Source organism: Mastigoproctus giganteus, chromosome 5, assembly GCF_048544385.1.
Source record: "Mastigoproctus giganteus isolate SK-2022 chromosome 5, ASM4854438v1, whole genome shotgun sequence".
NCBI lineage: Eukaryota > Metazoa > Arthropoda > Arachnida > Uropygi > Thelyphonidae > Mastigoproctus > Mastigoproctus giganteus.
In genome coordinates, this window is record NC_143579.1 from 222,276,643 (window position 1) to 222,298,169 (window position 21,527).

Sequence of the window (21,527 nt, forward strand, 5' to 3'; positions counted from 1 at the left end):
GAGAATTTACGCATAGAAACAAATCTGATAAGTCAGTGGAAAATATTTCAAGCTAAAAGGAGCTCCTCATGTCATTAAATTTTAATAATCGTTAACGTCAATACTTGGCCTTCCCGTTTCGCGTTAACCCTGGCGATTCGTTATGGCCACATTCTTTACGTCGTTGATCTAATATTAGGCAGAATCTACACTCCTGTTAAAAATATAAGCATCACACATAAAAAAAAAATTCCAGATCTCTAGAAAGAGCCATTGTGCTGAATTTGTTATTTTTATTTTATTTATTTATTATTATTATTTTTTTCATAGTGAAATTGTCAACTGTATAAGGATAATAACAGATGGTGTGTGTTAATCAACAAGACAACTAAGTTAATGAGGCGTCAATATAGTTTCTGTAATAGTGTGTTGTTGTTGGAGTAGATGTTTAGGAGCATCAGCGACTATTGCTCAGTGTATATTATCCTTAAATTGCATGTGTGTTCTCAGATCAATTTTCTGTTTGATGCACAAAAAACCCTAGTATCCGGGAGAAAAATCGATGCTACCCTCACCTGAGACTGGTTAACTCAGCCACTTTGTGAAAAAGGCTCATAAAAATTTCTCATGACATCGACGGGAGTCGAACTGAGGTCTTTTCCACCCAGTGTGGAGAGGACGGCGATTCTACCAACTTTGCTACCCACGAGGTAGCAGGTGTATTCTCTGGTAGGTTTTCTTGTCCACTAAACGAAATTACCATTTTCCAGGAGATAAAAACCATGCAACTTTCTCCCAAGACCGACTGATTCGGCAAAAAAAAAAAAAAAAAAAATGGTTTCTCTTATCAAGAAGGGTTTTATATTGGCAAATGGCACAATGATGCAAGCTTATACAGCATCATCCAAAAAAAAAAAGAAGTACCCACATTACTTGTCTACCCCACTAATAATTTGCCTGCTCCGTCCTTAAATTTATTCAAACTTTCTACTTCCACAAAGCTAGATGGAAGTTTATCCCAACAATCTGTTATTCTCTGGCTGAAAGCAATTTTTCATTCATCTGTCCTGCAACCATCCATTTTTTCAATTTAAATTTAAGTCCCCTTATGCATGTTGCCCAAGAAAAAGCTAGGATCCTATCAGCATTTAATTTACTTAATACATTTAAGGTTTTAAGCGTTTCAATTAGGTTTCCTCGCAGAGTCACCTAGTTGTCAATTGCTGCAATTTACAAACTGAAGTCTTTTTTTTGGTAAGGGTACCCTATTGCGTTCCTCAATCATCTCGTTACTGTTCTCTACAGCCATTACAACAGATATACATGCTTGCTAAAATTATTAAAATGTATGCAGTACGCAATATGTGTGTACCTGACCATTGCCTCATATAACCATCATCTCCTTCTCCCTGCTGCAAAACTCCAGTACATCATTGACAGAAGCCCATGACTTATTCTAATAGCCAGTCTGCACTGCTCAAAAACTTTATGTCGACTGCACAACTACATCCAGTTCTTTCTCCACTACCTTGAGTTTTATGTAGGGTTTTTTATTTTCTAGGCGCATTAGCATAGTGCCAAATTGCGACTTTAACTATATATGATGTCCGTAAATTTCATGTGTGGTCGTTTTGCTGTGCGCTGGACGAAAAATACGAGCTGGGAGAAAGAACCATGCTGCCTTCAGTTGAAACCGACTAACTCAGCCACGTTGTGAAAAAAAAAAGGCCAAAAATATTCCTCACTTTATAGATGGGACTCGAACTCGGGACTTTTCTGCCCGGTGTAGGGAGGACTGTGATTCTACTAACTGTGTTACCCACAGTTGAGTGGTATTCAATTCGGGGATTATACTATCCGTATGGAGTGCCAGGGGAAGTCCAGGTAGAGATTAACGGGGAACAGCCCCCATTATGATCAAAATAATGTGATTTGTTTCTGTTACATGACTATAAAACCTAAATGATTTCCTGGAAAACTGCTTTAGTCCCGCTCTCTTTATAAAATCCTGTAAACACCCCTGGCGGCAGTACCAATAAAAAGTATGATATCAGAGGTATGCACACTGAACAGTAAGTTGTCACCTAAAGCCCTTGCAAACAGCGCAGTGGTTATAATTACCCCGCACCGAGTTGAAAGGTCTGATTTCGAATCAACAAAGAAAGGAAATTTTGTAAGCTCTTTTCCCAACCTAGCAGAATTAGTTCGGTCTCAGACGAGTTGCATGGTTTTTCCCCCAAAAGTTGGGTTTTTCGTCCACTATACAGCAAACCAATCGAAGAATACATGCATTTGCAGTTAAATATAGCACCACCTCATAGTTTTATTTTATTTAGCGCTTAGCACATATCTGACACTCACCATAACGGGCATATCCATTCGGTAGATAACAGAAAGTTGGCTTTTTTAGGCGCATTAACGAATCACACAACATGCGCCATTCTCTATTACATTGAGTGGCTACTTTCTTAGGCACACGGTATACCTACCCCTGGCGTGAAATGATGTTCGTGACAGGAGATATAAAGCAGTAGATGTATGGATGTTATCTGTGTGCAATTCAGTGCGAAAATGCGAAAGACAAAATATTTAAGTGACATTCAATGTGGCACAATACAATTCGCCAGACGCGCCAGTATGAGTATCTCGGAAATTGTCACAATGTTAAAGTGTCACGACAGGCTGTCTCGGGTGTACCGAGATTTGTTCAATAACCAAATGATTTCCAGCAATGGAGATCTTATGATGGGAAGGAGCTCGGTTACGCGAAAAGCCAACGGAGGCTCACAAAACTTCTGCAGCAAGGCTACATACAGTCAAACAGCAACCCAGCACAACAGTGGTAACCAAAGAATTTCAGAATCCATAATGTTGCCTGGTCCTGAGGAATCCTAGATACTGCTGTTTCATTCAGTAACTAGGAATGGAACTGTGCCGTGTTGGAGGTTAGATCAGAACATGATCTCCTTACTTTTGTTGTTTGATTTTTCTACATTTTGTAGGCTACCATAGCCATTAATTATGGGAATTATTAGAAAATAAAAATAGAGGAGCAGAATATGTCAAAAACAACATGCGACCATAGATTCATCCTGCAAATTAACATTAGCATTAGTTGAGGCATATGATGCAAGAAAGCAAGCTTATACAGCTTCAGACAAAAAAAAACCACCTTCCCATTTCACCCATCTGGTCACTCCAAATGTTTGTCTAGTTCAGCCTTAAATTTATTTAAGCTATCGACTTCCACAAAAAAAGATGGAAGTCTGTTCCAGCAATCAACTACCCGCTGGCTAAAGGCAAACTTCGCATATCTATACTACAGCTGTCTTTCCTCAATTTGAATCTATGCCCCCTCGGGTTCTTAATCTGAGTAAACGGAAATATCCCGTCAGCATTGAGCCTGTTCAAACCATTCAAAGTTTTATACACCTGAAATTGTTAAGAATGCGGCTGCTGATGTTGGCGTAAAGTTTTGGAAGCGTTTTGTGCATATCAAGTGCCTTGATACCGGTGGAGAAACATTTCGGTGCTACAGGTTATCTGGGAATTGTATCCAAACAGAGCATGCCTTCATCACCCCATTGTATCCATCTGTGAATGTGTTCTTCGAGCAAATAATACGCTGTGTCTGACAGAATTGTAAAGAACTGATTCTAAGAACATGAGAATGTATCCAACTGACTGCGATGATCTCCTTAGTCATTAGATCTCAACCCATTTGAGCACCTGTGGAATGAAGGGGAACAAGCTCTTCGATGTAAAGATCCAAAGTAATTGATTCTGAACATGGATCAGAATCCCAATGGCGCTTTAAAAGCCTTTGAGTTTATGCCATAACGAATCCAGGTTGTCTGGATTAAAGGGAAAGCCAATTTCTAGTAAGTAATGTAACTAATAAAGTAGTTAGTCAGTGTATTTGCTTACAAGTGAGTGTTCACAGGCTGATCTGCATGTTGTTCACACTTAAAAATTCAGAATAAACGGGACCCGTACTCCATCAACCTGAGATCTGCTGACTACAGCTGCTATTGAAAAGGGCTTTAGAAATCCTTCCAGTGGAAATTCCAGTCGGAAATGGAATCGTACCCAATCCTCTCCAAACAAGTGACAAGGTACTGTCATATGGGAAAGATAGTATAAACAACAAGAGTCCCAAAATGAAATTTTGGAAACTTAGTCCTTCAAAGGAAAATTCACGGTAATTGTACCATTCACCCGAAGCCAGGAAGACTACCATTAATTAACAACAAACTGTGTTGACAGGTGGAATAGGTAATGAGACGAATTTGCAAAGCGTCCTTGATGATCTGAATCGAGAAGCAGTTTGCAGAATAACAGCCCTCAGCAAAATATCTCATATAATTGATTGCTATGCTCGCCTCTCCCCAGTAGGCAGTGGCGTAGCCAGGATAGGGTCATTAGGTAGCCAGGTACAATGTACCACCTGACGCCGAAATCTGGTATTGTGGCGCATTTTGAGAAAAGCAATACTGCGATATACATTGCACAATTTACTTAATTATTTATTTAATATTTTAAAAAATTTTAACTTTTATAAATTCATCGTTCTTTACAATTATATTACAGGTGTCATACAATGTCTTTAACGATCTTTTGTTTCACATGTTTGTTTTCGAAATTTATATAGTTATTTGCTTTATTTTATATACATACAATGATGGACAAAAAAACTGCATCACTTGTGAATTTTGCAAATACTGTAATATGTTTTGCGTTGCATTGTGGGTTGCAGAAATGTTCGAAATGCATTTGTTAGATGCATGGCGTATATATCTTTGTGAATGAAATCCAATAAAGAGACTCCACCTGATATACCGCCTAATTGCCATAAACATCTTCCCAAAGGGTAAAAGTGCACAATCATGCAAATAGAAATCATGACAACCAAACATACATTTTATTGCATTTACTTGTACAAATTGAAATGAAAAGTTAACATAATAGTATTATGTACTGTAAATCAGCAAAATAAGTCCTCACTATTTTGTCGTTCCTCCTCGAGCTGCAATTACAGCCTTGCAACGATCTGGCATAGAGTTAATCAACTTCTGGATATACGGTTGCCCAATTTCGTGGTACCACACCCTTACAATGCAGCTGAATCTTACTTGTTGGCTTCGTCTTCTGAGCAATTTTAGACGACATTATATACCAGTAATTTTCAATAGGTTTCAAATCTGGACTATTGCCCTGCCAATCCAACACTGTAATGCCACCATTTTTGAGGAGTGACTGCATTTCAAGGGAGAAAAACGAGGGAAAACATTGGTGTAAGTATGTTTTAAGCCTTGTGAGACAAGAAGGCAAACTCATCATCAAATCTAAATAGCATAAAACTTACCAATTTTGCTGTGTGGCAAGGTGCTGAGTCCTGTTGAAAAATGCAGTTTTGGACGTCTGTGTGGTGATCCCTAATAATAGGTTTCAAGCACTCCTCCAAGATAGCAGTGTAGGTTTCTGCATTCATCGTTCCGTTAACAAACTTAATTCGTCCCACCCCTTTGCTTGTTATGCATCCCCAGACCATCTGACCGGCGCTGAACTTTACAGTCGGTGTTATGCAGTCAGGATGGTATACCTCCGATTTTCGCCTTCTGACATATCACTTCCCATCCATCCGAGCCATGCAGGTTGAATTTCAATTTGTCAGAAAAAATGACGGTGTCCCATTGCTCTTTTGTCCTTGAAACATGCGTTTTAGCCCAAGCAAGTCGCTTCTTCCTCATTTGTTGGGTCAAAAATGCTTCTTCTTGGGCCAACAGGCATGCAGATCACATTCTGGAAACCATCTTGGGATTGTTCGTTCGCTTGTTTCAACATCAGAGGCCATCTCAAAGTCCAATTTTAGATCAGGAGCACTAGCATGACGATTACGAAAGCATAGCCGTTGCAAATATTGATCTTGGGAAGGCATAGTCACTCTCATATGGTCGATCCAGGTCTTCTCTTCACATCACCGGTGTCACGCTTTAATTTCAGCATCCATTATACTGTTGACTGGTGGCAGCCTATTTTATCAGCGATACCACGCGTAGAAAGCCCTTCCTGGGACAGAGCAACAGCTACACTTTTTTTTTTTTTTTTTTTTTTTTGGTGTCAACTGAATATTTTGCGCAGGTTTAAACCTCCGCAAAACAGGATACTAATGAGCGTGTATACCCATCCAATGCCGTATTTATAGAAACGGCTGATGCAATACCTTGCAATTACTGTCTGATGCAATAGAAGCGTTATTAGGTGCAATACCTTTGCTTTTCGACAAACAAAATTACTGTAATCAAACAATATCTTATACGTTTCAGTAGAAATGTTACTTTTTTTAAGGTGAGGTAGTTTTTTTGTCTGCCACTGTATATCAGAAGCAAAACAGCTTGTGATTTATACGACATAGCCTAATATAATGGAACTGTGAACTCACTCCCTGCTGCTGTGTTCAGATACTGGTGAATTAAATAGGGTGGAAAAGAAGTAGCTTTTTAAAGTGATGCAGTTTTTTTGTCTGCCACTGTAATATTTATGTAATCTCAGTTGTTTCGATATCTTCCTGGTGTCCAAGATTACTTGATATTGTGATCCAAAATTTAATATTATCTTTGATAAAACATTGTTGTTTTTATCAATTTGCCTCCAGAGGGTCTGGTAGAGCTGGAACCGGAAACTCGTGTTAAGTCATTGAAACACGTGCGAAGTGCGTTATGTGATTTTTGAGCTAAAAATTCATAGGCATACTTATGCTACTGTGTAATGTAAGTTATATGCAGATTATAATTTAGATTAAAATATAATTTTGGATGTTCTTGATTCTAATATATGCGTTTATTTTTAATTAATATGCGCAATGCTGTCTTGTATAGCCATAGCAGCCAGTGCGCCAATAAGCAACCATACCACCCACAGTCTTGTATGTACACCTAAGCAACTTCAATGGCAGTGTCTTACACCAGCGGCTCCCAAATTACTGAGATCTATGGACCCATTCGAAAAAAAGTTTGTGGACCCCTACACCAGTAGCTTAGCTACTATGTAGGCAGGCAAGGCAATTGCTTCCGGGCCCTTTAGGGGCCCGGCGTCTTTGACTCTCCTGTTTTTGCAATTTTCATTAATTAAGTAGGGGCCCGAACATGTTTTTTGCTTCCGGGCCCGAAAAAGGGTAGCTACGCTACTGCCCTACACACACACACACACACAGCTAGATATATAGATAAATAGATTTTGGTAAAGAAAAAGACAGACTAATGTAATATTTCGCGGACTCTATGGAACTGGTCTACGGACCCCAGTTTAGGAAACGCTCCCTTATACGATATGGTTATGCTTTTTATGTATTTTACACAAAAATTTTCTTAGTCTTGTCACATTTCGTTTCTGTTCTCCAAGCGTTCTTGAATTTTTTAAAAATTTTTTTTTTTATGAAACCCCCAAACACGAAAGGTATCAAAACCTATAGTACTTAGTACAGTGCATGGGTTGAAGGAGAAGTATGGGGGGAGGGGGATGCCGGAAACTTTGCTCTAGAGACTAAACATGGGCTTCATCACTTTAAGCCTCCAATATTGCACATTTTTAAAATAAAATATCTGGTATGTACCGATTGTAATGTAACTGCGTGTGTAAGCGTTGAAGGAAATGTTATGGATTGTTTCTTAATCATAAACTGTGTTATAAGGTTTCTACATTTTGTTGCTCTTTTATTTATTTCCCCCTGCTCGGTGGCCTTGTTATAAACTTTACCTTCATCAAATATTCAAAACCTAACTGTTCAATCTTCTCCATTTCGTCCTATCTAGTGATAAATAAAAATAAATACTCTTTATTGTCCAATGAGAAAATAAATACTACTGTTGTATGAGCCCTTCATGGATGGAAGGCCAGGGGTTAGTAATGTAAGGTACGTAAATAATAAGCAAAACAGATTATAATAATTAAAACATACATATGAAGTAAAATAACCGCAGTGGCTCACATCTGGTGAGTATGGGCTTGGGCCTGAGCTGGATAGCATCATTCTTCTCTCTCTTGGTGATTCCCTTCTACTTCTGACCCTTGTTCTCTCTCTCAGGATAATTCATAATTTTTTTTTTTTTTTTTTAGCTGGTGCACTGTAAGCCTCAGGCATCCTTGCATCATATGGATAATAATAATAATAACAGTTAAGAAGGAAAATGAGAAATTATACAATACAAAAATGTTTCAATGGGTCATTTGTATCAGATTTAGATTTCCTGGATTGAAGTAGAAGTAGGCTAAAGAATCATTTTATGATACTTTATCAGTGGCGAATCTCTTCAGATTGCAGTCTAGTTCCAGAATGAATGAGAGAAGTTGTTTAGATATGAGCCTGTCTGTTATGTAGAGTCTGTTGCTGTGACAGAAAAGCACAGGTTTGCCCTAAGTCCAAATGGTGGCACCTGCCATGAACACTGCTCACAGGTGTTTGGCCTGGAGATGATGCCAGCAAACATTTTCATTGTCAAGATGATTCTTCTCTGCTGAATAGTTGTAAGCAATCTGTTTAGGTGAAGTTGCTTTACCATAAGCATGATGCATGGGAAGGGTGGCAAAGTTTGGTCAGTGCCCATTTAAGCAGCTAGAATCTGAGGAGTACATTTTAACTAACCTTACCAACTTTCACATTATAAATGCCCTTAAGAATAAACAGCAAAGTGACTGTGCACCTAGATACTAACTCTGCATTTGATGCTGTCAATTCATCTACAGTTTTATATATGCTTAATTCTTTTTATTTCATTGGTCGTAATCTCTGCAAGCTTTGTCTGAATGCACGTGCTATGTTTTTTTTTTTTTTATCTTACAGCCTTGCTTGTGGAGTCATAGTGGTATTATTTCCAACAAAAGCTATGCTACTTCATGTTCTGCAGCAACTTCAACAATCTTTGAAAGCAAAAAATGTCTTTTAGAAAGCATAATTTGAATGTTCAGACTATGAAAACACAAAAGATAAATAGGCAAATTATATTTGCCTATTTGCCCAACAACCTTATACTTTTTAAATATCTCTCTCTTAATTAATCATAATAATGCAGACCTATTTTATTCCTATACAAGCATATATGATTATAAGGAAATTTCTTCATTACTTTATTGAAAGTATATTATCCAAGATTTAAAATTTTTGCAGGGACTGTTAATTAATAAAATATCATATTACAAGCTTGGATCATTACATCTATATGATGAATAGAAATAACATCTTTTTATTATATTGATTATATAAATTTGATGAATTTTGAAGTGCCAGTCAAGTCATCAAATGCATGCTTGTATTGTGATTATATCAGAGACGTGAGGTTCTTGAACCACTTGTTTTTCATTTTCATAAATGATATTGATAAAGGGATAGAAGGCGTAATGTCAGAGTTTGCAGATGACATAAAGATTGGTAGTTGTTAATGATCAGTGCCATGCAGAGCTCCTTCAGGATGACTTGAACAGACTTCAAATATGGTCAGAGAAGTGGCAGCTATGTTTTAATGCAGCTAAATGCAAGGTCTTACACTTGGGAAATAGCAACCCACAGATAAATTATACACTTGATGGAATTGAATTAAAAACAATGGGGGAAAGGGATCTGAGAGTTACAATATGGGCAGAACAGTGCAAACAAGCAGCCACGAAAGTCCATGGTGTCCTATCGATGATTTATCAAATGCTATTCTGTAGAGATAGGGAGGTCATAATCCCACTATATAAGGCAATTGTTAGACCGTATTTGGAACCTCTTCTGAAATTTGAGACCTCTTCTGAAAAAAGACATTGAGCTTCTTGAAAGGATCCAAAGACAGGCAACTCTGAAGGTGAGATCAGCAAAAGGATGACCATACAAGGAAAGCCTCTGATTATGTGTGCTATAGAGCTTGGCAACCAGGCACCTCAGAGGTGACCTGATTGAGGTTTATAAGGCTCTAAGAGGGATTAGTAAAATGAATGAAGGTGGAATTATCACTGTTATAAAGAATTCCAGAACTAGGGATTATAAATTCAAATTACGGGGGTTGAGGTTTAGTTGGATTGTAGGAAGTTTACTTTTAGCCGGAAAGTCATTGATATCTAGAACGATTTGCCCTTGCAGGTAGTTAAGACTGACAGTTTGAATAAATTCAAAGGTCAACTGGATACTTACCTGTGTTTTCTTATCTACTTGATTGTGTGTTTTTTTTTTTTTTATATATGCTAGTGCAGCAAAAGCCTGTGACTTACTTGCATTATATATATCAAATATTATTACTATTTTAACTTTCCAGATATTGACTGGAACTTGTGGGTTAGTCACTCACGCACTAGCAAGACTTTAGTGGATTTATTGGGTGATTGTTTTCTGCAGCAGCATGTTAGAGAAACAACATCATAGAGTAATACTCATGATCTGGTTATCAGCACTAATTATTTATGCATTAAGAATCTGCAGATAAAAGACCTACTAGGTCAGGGGTGGGCAACAGCCGGCCCGCGACGATGTTGAATCCGGCCCCCTCGGTAAATGCATAAATATAGAAAATCCATACCTGACTACACTCGCCGTAAACATTCGGCTTAATTCGATTCAGTCAGGAATCGCGGCCAGTACAACAGTAACCAAGTGATTCTACGCAGCGTCAAAGAGTTATTTCCTAATTATTATTGTAGCATCGATCGAACGAAGTTCCTTTGGGTTTGACTTCTTATTGAAAAAAATAATATTGGTGCGAGATATTTTATGTTTTATGCCTTTTCTAATTATTACAATTTTTAATTTAATATAATTTATAGCCCATAAAATGAGCCAATTAAAAAAAAAAGAAAAATTGATGCCGAATGCCGCATTTTCAATGATAATTGGACATTCAGATATTTTTTTTAAAAATACATTAATAATTTGGTAATTCAAGTAATATAACATTTTTTAGGTTCTGATTTTTTTTATTAAATCATTCAATCTATTCCGGCCCGCATCATGATGCGAAAATTTCATTCGGCCCGCTGACGAAAAAAGTTGCCCACCTCTGCACTAGGTGGTATTGGTCACGGGGTATTGATGTGAGATTTCCTAAAGATGTAGCTACCACCAAGAGTAAAGGAAAGTGTTTTTGCTTTTGTATTGGTTACTACAGTGGTCTCAGACAGTTTTTGAATTCTGTACAGTGGGACCAACTAATGATGTTACCATTTGGAAATTGTAAATGGGAAGCATTCATGGAAACAATCATAGAAACTACTAGGCTTTTCATACCGACTTAGACATACTGTTTAAGGTTTAGACCTAAATAAATGTCAAGTGAGATAATGAGGCTCGTGGCAGAGAAGAAAAATGCATGGGATACATATAAATTAAGTGATACAAAAGGCTATCGTCGATATAAACTAGTTTTTAATCAAGTCACAAAGGATGTTAGGCAAGCTAAGGCAGATTACAAGAAATCTTTGGCAAAGGATCAAAAGCAAAATAGCAAACACTTCTTTTCTTATGTTAACACTAGAAGAAAGGGGATGAATCAAATAAGTCCACTAGATATCGATGGTTCAACTGTTGATGATCCTGCTTGGGTTGCCGACAAGCTGAATAAGTAGTTTGCATCTACGTTCACACATGAGGGATTCTTTAAGAGAGTGGATGCCCAAAGTTTATCAGACTCTACGAGGGAGATCTGAAGGATTTTGTAATAACTGAGAGGAATATGGAAAGGAAATAGCTGAAGTTAAATGTAAGAAAGGCACTTGGGTTATATGGTATTTACCCAGTTATATTAAGAGAGGCAGCAGAGGAGCTAAGAAAATTCTTAATCATAATTAAGAGAGCAGCCTTGGATTCAGGCCAAGTCCCTGTGGAATGGAGAGGTGTGAATGTATCCTCAATTCACTAAGGGGAGGATCGAAGGGTGACATGAATAATTACAAACCTTGAGGAAAATAATGGAATCACTAGTTAGAAATGTAATGCAAGACAATCTAGGCAGGGGTGTAGTTATACTTCAGTCGCACCGTGGGTTTGTTGAGGGGAAATCTTGTCTGACCAATTTGATTGGATGCAGTGACAGTGGAACTAGATGCAAGAAAATTTTGATATCACATACTTGGATTTTAGGAAAGCTTTTCTACTGTTGCACATAAAAGACTAATGTACAGATTGGAGCATTAAGAGCAAGTTACTACTATGGATAAAGGGATGGCTGAGTGGGAGAAGATAAGAGAGTAGCTATCAATGGACACTGCTCTTCATAGACTAATGTCATTAGAGGAGTGCCCACATGGTTTGTTGCTGTGCCTGTTATTGTTTTCTGTATTTATTAATGATATTGATGAAGGTATATCAGGCTTAATTTATTTATTTTTATTTATTATTTATTTATTTTATTATTATTTGCCATATGGTGCAAGGAAGCCTGAGGCTTATGGTGCACCAGCCAAAAAAAATTCCTGAGTTACCCTGAGAGAGAGAGAGAGAGAGAGAGAGAGAGAGAGAGAGTGTGTGTGTGTGTGTGTGTGTGTGTGTGTGTGTGTGTGTGTGTGTGTGTGTGTGTGTGTGAGTCAGACAGAAATAGAAGGGAATCACCAAGAAAGAGAAGAATGATGATATCCAGCTCAGGACCCTGGGTGTGCCAAGCCCATACTCACCAGATGTTGAACCCCTGAGGTTAAACAAGAGTTGAGATTAGTCAAAGTGACCAGATGTAGATTTATGGTTGTTGTTGTTATTTGGTTTTTAGGAGCATTAGCAACTAAGGCCATATTGCTCCGGGTATATGCGGTGGTCATTCCCTGACCTTTCCACATCCTCTGTATTTGGTGGTCACGGGCTCGAACCCCGGTCTAATCAAGAAGCGTGTACTATGCACTGCCGCTCCTGCCCACGGAGGCACCCAATATCTTTCATGGCAGTGAAGATATGACCCACTTTGATTGGCCTCAAAATTCATCTGACCTCAATCCAACTGAACACCTGTGGGATGTTTAGAATGAAAAATGAGCCATATGGACATGCAATTATAATCTATTCCGACACGGTGGAAAGCCTTGCAGGCAGCATGGCTGCAGATTCCTACAGAAATCTACTAAAGTCAATGCCTAAGTGAATAGTGGCTGTTATCCATGCAAATGGTGGTCCAACAGAGTATTAGGTAGGTGGTCATAATTCAGTGTGAGTGTATATACAAAATAAAAATTCTACAGATTTTGCAATGTTTATAAAGGAGTTTTATCTCTTTCACAAACATAAGCTCCATGTGACTATGATCAAATTAATGTGGAACAAATTAAAATGTGTGTATTCAAAAAAATGGTTAAAATAAATAACTGCTCCAATATTAAAAATGAGAGCAGTCAGTTTGCATATATTTAACATTCAGTTAAATGCATCAATATGCGAAATATGGGGTTACACTGTTAATTTCACATAATTGCACCATCATTTCTGGCAACTTTTTGAAGATAAACAGTATATACATATGTACATTATTTATAGTAAATCAATTTCAGTCTGCAAATATTTATATCACCTGTAGATAAGAATATCAAATTTTTTCCTTGTAAAACAAACTGTCTTTGGTATATGTAGGAAATGTTCATGTAAGTTCTTGCCATAGCTATACTATTTAAAGGTTATGCACCCCTTGAAATTCTTGAGTGTCACACACGTCTTGAGCTTGTGTCCTTCACAAGTTGTTGTGCAAGGGCAGATGAAAATGCATCACAAAGGGATGTCAAAGTTTCACACAAGATAGATAATATTATTTCATTTGTGTAATTTTCATTTGAAGAACTGACACTTGCTACTGCTGCTATATCTGAAGAACTTGGTGACTCCATTCAGGAACATCATTCTTGTCTTTGAGATGTTTTTCATTTACATATTCCAACATTTTCCTCAGACAAAGCAGGAAATGAGTATTCTTTTCATTTGACTCAAAATAGACATTTTTAGAAATTGATATTAGATTTGCCATTACAGATGTTGCAGCAGCAACAGCTGACATTCTGTTGGGTGGTAGAATATCTTCAATATCTTGAAACTTCAGTATGTAATCAGTAAAAACCTCACAGATATCACAAGATACATCAGCTGAAGACTCCACAATTCCTTCAACTTGGAATAGGCAATGTAAAACATGCCAGAGTTCATCTAAGCCTTCGGGAATTTCCAGAGAATTCAGTTGTTTGGACGTCTGTACTAAAGCAGCTACGAAATTTTTGTGTGCCCAAACAGCACACAACTCTTCATGGGTATCCAAGACAAAATAAATCAATTTCAGTGTTCCTTTTAAAAGATCACCATTAAGAGAATTTTCAAAAATGAATTGGATGCTACCTAAAAAATGGTCATTGTCTTTTATTTTTTGTATCCAAAATGGTTCAGCAGTATCATTCACTATACAGGTATGGATTAATCTGGTTACCTTAATTAAATTGGAGCATCTGAAGAGCCAAGAAGTGAAAGAAGGTATTGTACTATTTCGGGTTTCCTAGACAAGTCATTACAAATATCCTTAAAGCAGACCATATTTCCAAGAATTCCCACTAGAATTTCTACTAATCTTGGACACCGTGTCTTTTCCATTATCTCTAAGAATATTTGAATAGCTTTGAATTCATGAAGAAAGTGTGCAACATCCTCATCAACAGAGATATCCCACAGTGTACAGACTTCTAATTTTGAATCCAGTTCTAAAATTCCAAGATCAGAAATTCCATCAGTTATTTAAGCATTAGATTCCACTAGGTATTCTTCATTTTCCACAACCTGTAAAGCATTCATTAATATCTGAAATAGCCAATGTTTACTATATACAGTCTGTCCAATTCTATCAGGTATAAGATCTTCCGTGCTATCAAGCAATTCAGGGGGAGGTGAAGGATTACGATCTGTTGTTATGCTTAATGGCTAAGTTCAGATGATACAAGGGTGGTTAATAACAATAATTATGGTAAGCTACTGCAACAATATCTAGAAAAGTTAGGCAGATTGGCTGAGAAATTGTAGTTGAAGTTTAACATTGACAAATCACAACAAATCTCAGACTTAAGTTAATGTGTTAAAGTAGTGCAGACAGGCTGCCAGGATAGCCCATGAGGTTTTGTCAATGATATACAGGAATTTTGCTATCAGTGGTTAGAAGGTGATTATCCCATTGTAAAAGGAAATGGTCAGGCCAGATCCTGAGTACAGATCCTTTTGCCTCAGAGGTGGTACTTGTGCATATGTCCATTCCAATATTCCCTGTCAGAGACTTCATAATTTGGAATCTCCTCTTTTCGATCTTCTCTGGCTTAAAATCTTTATACCTCATTGTGTCAAATTCATCTGTTGTCTCTACCGTTCTCCCAACTCCACTAATCACTTGGAGCTCTTTGACTTCCTCTCCTTGCAACTTGACTTTCTCTAGTCCAACTTTCCTAACAATGAGGTAATTTTCCTTGGTGATTTTAATGTTCACAACTCCAGCTGGCTTCTGTTTTCTAGTCACACCGACCCAGCTGGTCGAGATGCTGAGGCTTTTGCAATTACTAATGACCTTGCACAGATTGTTCATTTACCTACAAGAATACCGGACAGTCCTAAACATTCAGCCAACACGCTTGATCTTTTTCTCACAAACAATCCTTCTAAGTGAGAGGTCCTTTAGGCACTTCAGATCACAACTTGGTGATTGTCTCTTCTCCAATGGAGCCTTTATCTCATGGCTATTCCCAACCTTGTATTGTTTGGCATTACAAGAATGCAAAATGGGATAACCTGCGAGATTTCTTTTCTTCTTTTCCTTGATTGGATTACTGTTTCAAAACTTCTGATGTCAACGTTTGCTCAGATCGTGTCAGTGAAATTATTCTTGTAGGAATGGAATCCTTTATTCCATACTCCACTTTAAAATCTTGTCCTTTATCTAAACCTTGGTTTTCCAATAAATGTGCTAAAGCTGTTCAAGAGAAGAACGTTGAATATTGTAGTTAAACATAAGAAAAGCACCTGGGGTGGGTGGGATCTATCCAGTTATATTAACGGAAGTGGCAAAGCAACTAAGCAAACCCTTAGCCATAATTATGAGAGCATCCTTGGACTCAGGGGAGGTCCCCATGGACTGGAGATGTGCAAATGTATCCCCAATTCACAAAGGGAGATCGAAGGGTGACACAAGTAATTACAGACCAGTTAGTTTAACTTCTGTTCCGGATAAAATAATAGAGTCACTGGTTAAAGATGCATTGCAGGATCATCTAGACAAGGCTGCAGCAATAATTCAGACACAGTATGAGTTTGTTAAGGGAAAGTCTTGTCTGATAAATTTGATAGGATATTATGATGTGGTTAGAAAGGAACTGGATGCAAAAAATAATTTTGATATCATATATTTGGATTTTAGGAAAGCTTTTGACACTATTGCGTATGGAAGACTATTGTACAAATTGGAGCAGAATGGTATTAAGGGTAAGTTGCTACAATGGATAAAAGGATGATTGAGTGGGAGAAAACAGAGGGTGGTAATCAATGGGTGCTGCTCTTCGTGGACTAATGTTATTAGTGGAGTCCCACAAGGTTCGGTGTTGGATCCACTGTTGTTGTTGTGTGTATTTATCAATGATATTGATGAAGGTATATCAGGCTTAGTGTCAAAGTTTGCAGATGATACAAAGGTTGGCAGGGTTGTTAATGACAGTGTGCTACTGCAACAGGATCTAGAAAATTTGGGCAGATGGGCTAAGAAGTGGCAACTGAATTTTATCTTTGACAAATGCAGAGTACTGCATATGGGTAGAAGTAACCCCAGAGAAACGTACCAACTGTGCGGTACTACACTTAAGGTGGTAGAAAATGGAAAAGACTTGGGAGTAATTGTGCAGTCAGATATGAAGTTTTCTGAGCAATGCAGACAGGCTGCTAGGGCAGATCATGGGGTTTTGTCAATGATATATAGGAATTTTTCTAGCAGGGAAAAGGAGGTGATTGTCCCACTGAATAAGGCAATGGCCTTGAGTACTCCATACGGGTTTGGAGGCTTCATTTTAGGAAGGATGTAGATTTGCTTGGACGTGTACAGAGAAGGCCAAAAAGATTTGTGAGGGGAATGAAGGGATCCTCTTACCAAGAGAGGCGTAAGTTCTGCAAATTGCAGTGGCTGGAGACTAGGCACCTGCACGGTGATCTGATTGAGGTGTATAAGGCCTTGAATGGGTTGAGCATGCCGAATTCTGATGGGATCCTTCCACTTGTTCAGATTACGAACCTAAGGGGGCATAAATTCAAATTAAGAAAAGACATGTAGAATAGATGTGCGGAAATTTGCCTTTAGCCAGTGGGTGGTTAATTGCTGGAACAAACTTCCATCTGTCATTGTGGAAGTTGATAGGTTAAATAAATTTAAGGAGGAACTGGACAGGCATTTGAAGGGAATGGTGTAAATTTTTTTTTTTTTTTTTTTGGCTGATGCTGCATAAGCTCATACACTTGCTTTCTTGCATCACATGCCACTACTACTACTATTGGCTTGTTTCCAATTCTTCAGTTTCATTTTCTGCCTGCACCAAATGTGGCAACAATTGTAAAGCAGTTATTAATCAGTCTAAACTAGATTTTGAACTGGCTAAGAGTAGAAAACTTGCTTACCCTAATGGTAGCAGGGCATTCTGGTCTCTTGCTAAAGCTATTGGCTGCATCTTTTGCCCATCTCTGCTCCAACCTCTGTCAAAACCAGATGGTTCTGTTGTCACTTCAGCCAAGGATAAAGCTGACCTGCTAGCATTCCATTTTTCTTCCAACTCATGTATTAATGATCTTGGTAAAACACCTCCCACCATTCCTAGCACGCTTCATTCAATGCCTCCTGTGGTCTTCCGTGAAAAGGATGTCAGAAGGATTTTGATGAATCTTGATGCTAAGAAAGCTCCAGGTTCTGATGGTCTCCTGTTCTTTGCTGCCTTTTTTCACTTTCTTATTCCAAAGGTGCTTTTCCTTATGTTTGGAAATTTGCTGATATCCAGCCAGTTCCTAAAAAGGGTGACAAATCCCTCCCATCCAATTATCATCCCATTGCAATTACTTCTATTCTTTCTAAAGTAATGGAGAAATCAATTAACCACCAACTCTTAAACTACCTAGAAACTTCTGTCTGATCAAAAATCACCAGTATGGATTCCGTCAGTGTTGATCCACTGGTGATATTCTGGCTTATGGTACCATTTATGGACAAATTCAATGGAAAAGTTCAGTGAAACACAAGCAGTTGCTCTTGACACCTCAAAGGCTTTCAATCGTGTTTGGCATAAAGGTCTTCTAAACAAGTTTCCAATTTACGGTTTGCCAACTGTTTTTTGTAATTAGTTATCCAGTTTTCTCTCTGATCGCTCACTGAGGGTGATGGTAGATGGCTCTCTGTCTTCTAGCTTCTCCACTAATGCTGGTATCCACCAAGTTTCAGTTCTTTCCCACACTCTTTTCCTCTTGTATATTAATGACCTTCTTCCATTGATTGAAAAACCTATCCATAGTTTTGCCAATGATAGCACATTGCATTCCACTTTCCATTTTGAGAAACCTTGCCCTGCTCAATCAGCTTGAACTTCTCGAATATCCGCTACCAATTCCTTAACTGCCGATCTCCAGGTAATTCTCCAGTGGGGCAAAGACAACTTAGTTGATTTAAATCCTTCTAAAGCTCAGTCTTGTCTTATATCTCGCAAAAAGGATTCTTCTGCTTTTATGCTTATCTTTGGTGACACTCCAATTTCTAGGCAAAATGATATATCTCTTTTGGAGATTATTCTGACTTCTAATCTCTCTTGGTACAAAGCACATTACAAATATTGCTTCCTCTGCATCTAAAAAACTTGGTTTTCTCTTGCACTCTCCTTTTACTTTTCTACCAAACAGCTGTTCACTCTATAGAAATCACAAATCTGCCCTACCATGGAATATTGTTCCCACATATGGGACGGTGTCCCCAAAACCTCTCTCAGGTTCCTAGATTCCATTCAGAAGAGGGCAGTTAGGTTAATTAATGACTCCTCTCTAACAGAGTCACTCCATTCACTGTCTCATAGACGTACTGTTTCTGCTGCATGCCTTTTCTACAGATACTTCCATGGACACTGTTCTTCTGAATTGGCTTCTATATTCCTGCTGTCTCTTTCAAAACAGTCCTAACACGTGCCGCCACCAGCCAACATCCATTTACTGTCCAACTTCAAACTCACAGAACCAACTTTTCATCTTCCTCGTTTATTCATTCAACTGCCGTTTTCTCGTACGTATTTCCTGAAACTATTTACACATTTATGTATGTATTATATATATATTTCCAACTTCCTTCATATATATTTCCTGAAAATTACAGTCTACAGAAGTTCAAGTGTAATGTCAACAAATACAAATATCTTCTTTCGTCTTCTCAACCTCCAACCGAAGCACGGTTCTAAGTACTATAGGTTCTAATACCTCTCGTGTTTGGGGTTTCCATAAAAAAAAAAAAAAAAGTTCTGGAGGCTTCATTTTAGGAACATTGTAGAGGTGCTGAAATTGGTACAGAGAAAGGCAGTGAGATTGGTGAGGGGAACAAAGGGGATGCTCTTACCAAGGGTTAAGTTCTGCAAATTTCAATATCTGCAGACTGGGTACTTGTAAGGTGATCTGATTGAGGTGTTCAAGCATCATTACTGATTCTTTCTCTTGCTCAGACTACACACAATGGAGCATGAATTCAAATTTGAGGGAAGGTGGTTAAGGAAGAACTAAAACTATTGGAGGGGATGGATAGATGAAATGGGCAGTTTCTTTTTTGGCGAATGCTGTTATAAGCTTGCTTTTTTGCATCATTTGCCATTACTAATACTAATAATATACAATATTTGTTTTTCATAATTCTGTAGTTAGTGATTGATTTGAAAATTAAAGTTTTGTTTCACCGAACATTTAATCAAGTATGAGTATCTATTAATATTTTTTAAAAAAATGTTTTTTTTTATGGACAGTCTTAAATAGCCCATGTTGAAATTATTTTAAGATAATTGTTATTTAAGATATATTTTTTGAGAAACTAATATAGCAGTTTGAAGATGTACATAGTAGTTTGCATATTATACTGCAGTGCATAATGTTACTTTTTTCTACTGTCATACATAATTTGCAATTACATATGATAAGAAGTTACTATTTTTTTAATATAGGTTCTGTTTGCTTCTTTAAAGTAAAAGATCATTTTGGGAATAAGTGCAATGAAGAAAGTCAAATCCCTGAAGAAAGATAAAGCCTCTACAAAGACACTAGTTGGTATAATAAAAAAGAAATCTGGAACGAAATCTGGGCAGTTAAAAAAGAAAGTTCGCTTTCAAAAGTCTGACAAACCAGTAAGCATATTTTTCTTTTTTTGGCTTTCTTTTAACATTTGTTTTTTTTTAAGATATTCTAAAGTTTGGTAGTGAGGTCAATTATTTTTTTATTTATTTATTTTTTTTTTTCCATAATGTGAAAAATGAAAGGTTGTTGAAACTTTTTGGGTACAGTGGATGATATGAGGGAATGGTGATTCTTCAAAAGACGGAAGGTGAGTGAGTGAGAATCATTGAGGAGAAGAAAAAATTAGTTTGAAGTTGGATTATGAATTATACGTTGATGCCGTCTGTATACAGCATGTGTGCTCTGACTAGTTTTGAAGAAAGCAGAGGAATTAGATTCCAATTCAGAATAAAATTGGAATCAGCTAATGCCCATAAAAAATCTACAGAAAAGGCATTTATTTCTGTATGATAGAAAAGTGGATTGAGAGCAAAAATTAATGAACCCAATTACTACCTTTTTTTTTTTTTTTTTTTTTTAACAAATTGTATTTATAGAGAGGTGTTTTGGCAAGAACACAGATCTTGGAACATTGTTTTATGATAGAGCAGATTTGGATTTATGCTAGTTTAATAGTTCAGAAAAAAAAAAGAAACTTTTTTTTTTTCTTTTTTTTTTTTAATGCTGAGAAAACTGTAAATGTTTAAACTTTATGCCAAGAATAGCTAGAGAGTTGATGTTATTCAAATAGGGAACAATCAGTTAACCTCAGCTATCTGAATTTATATAGAAATTGGGGTATTATTGAATTATGGGTGCAAGACAAGAAGGAAGAGTATATTACTGTCAGTATAATTTCCAATTAATGGAGGATGGTCATTAATATATAAAAACTTAGGTGAAAAAACAAAACCATCAAGTATGAGAGTGGTTCACATATGAATTGAATTTTCACTCATTTTTAAACTACCCTCATAGTTGAACCACATAATTTAAATGAAAATACAAATAATTTTTGTCTTACCTCATGACTAAAATCAGCAAACAATTTGTATTAACAAACTTTGGTCCTTCTTTGGATAGATCTCCCTCTTTATTCACTTCCAAATGCATTTGAAGAAGCTTTGTGGTCATTGGACCACAAATAGTATAGAACAAATCATACTAGATGATTTTCTCCACATTGACTGTGAATGAGTTTTCTAATATCCAAAGTTGTTGCCAACTAATGAGCTGATATCTTCAGGTCATATAATAAGATCATCAATCT

General features: G+C 37.3%; 1 protein-coding gene and 1 pseudogene across 1 annotated transcript in view; one reads left to right on the forward strand and one right to left on the reverse strand.

Moving 5' to 3' along the window:
- Positions 1 to 6,645: 6,645 nt before the first annotated feature.
- The window catches only part of peng (Pumilio and CPL domain-containing protein penguin), an 88,484-nt gene continuing 73,602 nt past the window's right edge, over positions 6,646 to 21,527 (forward strand). The window contains exons 1-2 of the mRNA XM_090374801.1: positions 6,646 to 6,749; positions 20,149 to 20,328. Coding sequence (XP_090230927.1) covers positions 20,197 to 20,328 — 132 coding nt within the window. The 5' untranslated portion in view covers positions 6,646 to 6,749; positions 20,149 to 20,196. The remainder of the gene's footprint in view (positions 6,750 to 20,148; positions 20,329 to 21,527) is intronic.
- Positions 13,776 to 20,180, reverse strand: LOC150086134 (protein saal1-like; annotated as a pseudogene).